The following is a 5,652-nucleotide window of genomic DNA, read 5'->3' as shown; positions in this document are numbered from 1 at the left end:
TTCACTAGAGACACCAGTTCACTAGAGACACCAGTTCACTAGAGACACCAGTTCTAAGATGATGATGAAGATGATGATGATGATGATGTCTGCTTGTGTAACGTGTGCTCTGTTCCTTTCAGCTCTCCTCACTACGCCTGCCCAGAGGTCATCAGGGTGAGTGCTGTTACATCATCGTCTTCATCTTCATCACCCCAGTGGGTGGAAACACACTTTAACACATCAGCTGTTTGAGAGCATCTCTTTGTTCACGTACTTCCTGTTTCTCCTGAGGACCGAGCTCCAGACCTTCCTTTGTCCCTTTAACATTCATCTTTTTTAAGAGCGTTCATTTGCTTTTATTTTGAAAGGCCTTTTTTTCTCTTTCTTTTCTTTATTGTTGGTCGACTCTGAATCTGTGTTTGATTATTTAACTGTGCTATAAACATATATTTTATTATTTATATATATATATATATATATATATATATATATATATATATATATATATAAATATATATATGAGCCTACAGTTTCAGTCTTTTAGAGGAAACACATGAGGTGACTCATGGAGGACAGAGACGGTGAGGAGTTCATGATGAGACTCACATCTCTCTCTCTCTCTCTCTCTCTCTCTCTCTCGCTCTCTCTCTCTCTCTCTCTCTCTCTCTCTCTCTCTCTCTCTCTCTCTCTCTCTCTCTCTCTCTCTCTCTCTCTCAGGGAGAGAAGTATGACGGGAGGAAAGCAGACGCGTGGAGTTGTGGAGTCATCCTGTTTGCTCTTCTAGTGGTGAGTAAACAAATGACCTCGTTGTTGATGTTGTTGTTGTCATATCACAAAGCTAAAAGTTCTTACATCATCATCGTGTCCTCAGGGTTCAGTCAGGGTGCTGGAACTATGTATTTTATAATTATAATTATATATATATATATATATATATATATATATATATATATATATATATATATATATATATATATATATATATATATATATATATACATATATAATAACTATAGAAAACTGAGTGAGAAAAATACAACAAAAACTAAAAGTGAGTAGAAAACCATCCAATAAAAACAAATGACAACATGAAAAACAGAATAGAAACAAATATTAAAAAGTACACGGACACATTGCTGCAGCTGTTTTATTGTTGTAAAGCAGCCATCTTGAATTTTGAGGTCAGGGTTTGAGCTTCCAACCGGGAACTCGTACACTTTCTGTTCCTCTGACTAAAAATCCCAAAACAACATGAGCATGTTAGCATGTTTCGATGTGAGCATGTTAGCCTGTTAGCTTGTGAGCATGTTAGCATGCCTAATGCCGGCGCCGCTCCGCTGCAGCGCTCACGCCTCGCGGCAGCAGATTCGTAATGTGAAAGTGACAAGTGAGTGGGGGAACTCCATTAGTGTGTTTGTTTGTGCGGTAAGGACACACATGTGTGTCGTTGTCTTGATGGAGACGGAGCGGAAAACACACACAGTCACGAGAAGACGAATTTCCTCCACTTAACCAACATGGAGGCCATCTGGCCACGAGGAGGACAAGCATCAGGCACTGCAGAGCTGAAGGACACAGACACACACATGAGACGCACAAACATGAGACCAAAAATAATCAGAATAAAAATGTGTCTTTAAACTTGATTTTCAAAAAGTCCACAAATCAACCACGACGCTGACGATGTGACGCTATTGGGAGGAAACGATTCAAACTACAGATTACATCATTGATTTACAGTAAAATACCTTTAGTTTTGTCTGAGTTTTACAATAATAATAATAATTATACTTCATGTACATACAACACAATAGTATATTATATTATAGACGCACTAAAGGGAGGTGAGGAATGAAGATCATTGTGCAACACATGAAAGTTACAAACATCTCCTGTCTCCTTGTCTCCTCTTCTTCTCATCTCCTGTCTCCTCATCTCCTCACTTCTTGTCTTCTGACTCCTCGTGTCCTCGTCTCCTGACACCTGTCTACTCATCTCCTGACTCCTCATCTCCTTGTCTTCTCTTGTCCTGTCTCCTCATCTACTCTTCTCCTGACTCCTCATGTCGTTGTCTCCTGACTCCTGTCTCCTCGTCTCCTTTTCTCCTGACTCCTCGTCTCCTCCAGGGCGCCCTCCCCTTCGACGATGACAACCTGAGGAACCTCCTGGAGAAGGTGAAGCTGGGCGTGTTCCACATGCCTCACTTCATCCCTCCGGACTGCCAGAGCCTCCTGAAGGGGATGATCCAGGTGGACGCCGGCAAGAGGCTCACGGTAGGCTCCTCCCCTTTTCACCAGTTCGCTGCACCACCGCAGCAGACCAGCAGCGGCGCTGTTCTGTCACGTTGTGTACAACACATGCCTCTCCGTGGGGTGTTCCACTTGGAAAGCAGTCTAACGTCTCTTTCCTCTGATTGGTGCTGCAGCTGGAGCAGATCCAGAAGCACACGTGGTATCTGTAAGTACATCTGTGTGTGCGTGTGTGTGTGTGTGTGTGTGTGTGTGTGTGTGTGTGTGTGTGTGTGTGTGTGTGTGTGTGTGCGCGTGTTCATGTTCACAACAGGCTGCTAATGCAGAATAATAAAGCTCTCATCAGGTCTCTGGTGGAAGAGGCTCCATCAGCTGCAGCCATTAATGGACCTCTGACCTCTAATGGAGGCGCTGGTTCTGGGATTGATTTTTGAACCAGATTATATCTCATTTCATCTCTTTATGAAACATCACAAAAAGGAAATATTTAGTTCAAACTTAAAACTAGAGATTGAGACATAAACTCATGTTTACAATGTTTACTGAGGGAATACATAAAGAGAGAAGTAGAGTCACTTATATAAACTTCTATACAACCAGAGAAGTCGCCCCATGGTGGTCAGGAGAGAGAATGCAGCTTTAACACATGAAGCATAGACTTCTATACAACCAGAGGAGTCGCCCCCTGGTGGTCAGGAGAGAGAATGCAGCTTTAACACATGACGCATAGACTTCTATACAACCAGAGGAGTCGCCCCCTGGTGGTCAGGAGAGAGAATGCAGCTTCAACACATGAAGCATAGACTTTACCTTAAAGAACCAGACGTTGTCTTCTGGATCTTTTGATCTAAATAATCAAGTCCCTCGAATAAAGTTTCGAGGAACTTGAAGGAAAGTTCAACGAATGCATAATCCATCTGACTAGATTATTATTATTATTTTTTTTTCATGAGCTGCCGTGACTTAAGTCCAGCTTGTTGTGCGTTTGCGTTGCAGAGCTGGAAAGAACGAGCCGGAGCCCGAGCAGCCGGTCCCCAGGAAGGTGGCCATCAGGAGTCTGGCTGCCGCCGAGGAGATCGACCCCGACGTCCTGGAGAGCATGCACTCCCTGGGCTGCTTCAGGGACAAGGACAAGCTGAGCAAAGACCTGCTGTCTGACGAGTGAGTGAGGAGGAGGAGGAGGAGGAGATGAAGGAGGAGGAGGAGCAGAAAAATCATTATAAAACATCTTGTGTATTTGTGAAAAACAATTACACCATGAAATAGCTGTAACTTAAAAAAATGTAACGTTAAACGTGTCCGCTGTTGGATGGAGCGTCTTAACCAGCGCGTCCCCTCCCTCCAGAGAAAACCAGGAGAAGATGATCTACTTCCTGCTGCTGGACCGCAAGGAGAGGTACCCGAGCCACGAGGACCAGAACCTGCCGCCTCGCAGCGAGATTGGTAAGACGGGCGTCCTTTGATTTAGCGCGTTAGCCCAGCAACTTAGCCTTTAGCTCAAACTAACCTTGCTTTTTTGACAAAGGGGGACTTTCTCCCAACAAAATGCAATAAGCCAAAGTCACATAAACATCATATTCTGCAATATTGCATTCCATATTGTTAAGAAAAACAGAACATCAAAGAGCAAGCGCGTGGTTTCTTCACCGTTGACCTTTGACCCCTCAGCCGACCCGCCCAGGAAGCGCGTGGACTCGCCCATGCTGAGCCGCCACGGCAAGCGGCGGCCGGAGAGGAAGTCCATGGAGGTGCTGTGCGTCACGGAGGGCGGGTCCCCGGTGCCGGTGAGACGGGCCATCGACATGGCAACGCACGGCCAGAGGTGAGCGAGAGAGAAAGAGAGAGAGAAGCATGTGTGTCGTTCGGCATGCAAACACACACACACACACACACACACACACACACACACATGGAGGTCTTGCTGGTGGCTGCTTTTTAATGACATATTTAATCTCAGTGAAATAAATGGAGGAGGGGCAGATTAAAACATTAAAGTTGATTTCACGTCCTCCGTCTGGCCGACCTCTATCTGACCTCTAGCCGACCTCTAGTCTAGTCGGCTGTAAATCCTTCCTCCTGCTGCAGTTAAATACGGGATGCGTGCAGCACAAACTGCCTCCACCCTAAGAAAGGCGTGTGTGTGTGTGTGTGTGTGTGCGTGTGTGTGTGTGTGTGTGCGTGTGTGTGTGTGTGTGCGTGTGTGTGTGTGTGTGTGTGTGCAGAAAGTTGAGCAGGTTATTTTCTTGAAGTCACGCAATCGTTTTTGTAGTCCAGACGTTATTTACTTTATTTGATGCTTTGAGGACGCGTCCCAGTGGCCGAGTCCAGTTTTATATTGTACGTTTTAAACAGATCAAAAGATGTATGTTAGCAAAATATAAGTCTTTATTGATATTTAATTGCAAAAGTCTCACGTGTGCTTTTAAGTCCACGACAAACTAAAAGAAGGAGCCTAATCGAACCACACAATAACCAGCGGCGGCAGGAAGGAGTGGGTTAGGGTTTGAGTCAGGTGCAGGAGAAACAAATGATTAGGTTCAAGGGTTTGAGTTAGAGGGATTGGTTTAAATGGTTTGAGTTAGAGGTTTGTTTTAAAGGGTTTGAGTTAGAGGTTTGTTTTAAAGGGTTTGAGTTAGAGGTTTGTTTTAAAGGGTTTGAGTTAGAGGGATTGGTTTAAAGGGTTTGAGTTAGAGGGATTGGTTTAAAGGGTTTGAGTTAGAGGGATTGGTTTAAAGGGTTTGAGTTAGAGGGATTGGTTTAAAGGGTTTGAGTTGGATGGTTTGGGTTTGGATTAGAGGGTTAGGTTTAGAGGGTTTAAGTTAGGGTTTGGTGGTTTGGGTTAGAGGGTTGTGGTTTGATTTGGATTAGAGGGTTAGGTTTAGAGGGTTTGGTCTAAAGGCTTATGTTTAGGATTCAGGTGACCCGCCGACCCCTGCCCCCCCCCCCCCCCCCCCCCACCACCCCTCCCTCCCTCCACCCCTCTCCCGGCCTTTGGGTTTTGTGCATGAACGTTGATTTGTATCTTCTTCGTCTTCTGGAGCTCAAAGTTGTGGCACGTTTGTGTTTGTTTCCTGATGCATGCTCTACATGTAGGATTCCCTGATGTGACGACTTTTTCTGTCTGTCTCTTGGTTCCCCCCCCACGCCCCCCTCCCTCTTTTTTTTGTATTGTAGCAAATCTGTGTTCAGTAAAAGCTTGGATATCACAAACGCTAACTGCAGCAAGGAAGAAAGGTATTGGTCCGTTTCCTGTTTGTGTTTGTCGTGTCAGATCCATGTTGTTAGTTTAGTGTTTGTCTAACTTTTACATGTTATTCATGTTATGAGCCACAGGGCAGAACTCTTCATCAGGAGGTCTTCCTCACTCTCCAAGTCCTTAGCCTTTCAAGAGCATATGAGTCCATTTCACATGTTTATAACA

The 5,652-nt window shown here is 44.7% G+C and overlaps 1 protein-coding gene across 1 annotated transcript in view; it reads left to right on the top strand.

Moving 5' to 3' along the window:
• LOC137794040 (serine/threonine-protein kinase BRSK2-like) overlaps positions 1-5,652 on the top strand; it is a 45,816-nt gene that overhangs the window by 15,267 nt on the left and 24,897 nt on the right. The window contains exons 4-11 of the mRNA XM_068590596.1: positions 123-156; positions 700-768; positions 2,109-2,255; positions 2,408-2,439; positions 3,228-3,392; positions 3,577-3,674; positions 3,900-4,053; positions 5,406-5,465. Coding sequence (XP_068446697.1) covers positions 123-156; positions 700-768; positions 2,109-2,255; positions 2,408-2,439; positions 3,228-3,392; positions 3,577-3,674; positions 3,900-4,053; positions 5,406-5,465 — 759 coding nt within the window. The remainder of the gene's footprint in view (positions 1-122; positions 157-699; positions 769-2,108; positions 2,256-2,407; positions 2,440-3,227; positions 3,393-3,576; positions 3,675-3,899; positions 4,054-5,405; positions 5,466-5,652) is intronic.

The sequence above is a fragment of the Clinocottus analis genome, unplaced genomic scaffold, assembly GCF_023055335.1.
Source record: "Clinocottus analis isolate CAN_PGR_092001 unplaced genomic scaffold, fCliAna1.0.p SCAF_10, whole genome shotgun sequence".
NCBI classification, from domain to species: Eukaryota; Metazoa; Chordata; class Actinopteri; order Perciformes; family Cottidae; genus Clinocottus; species Clinocottus analis.
This window is presented reverse-complemented; position numbering and strand designations above follow the sequence as displayed.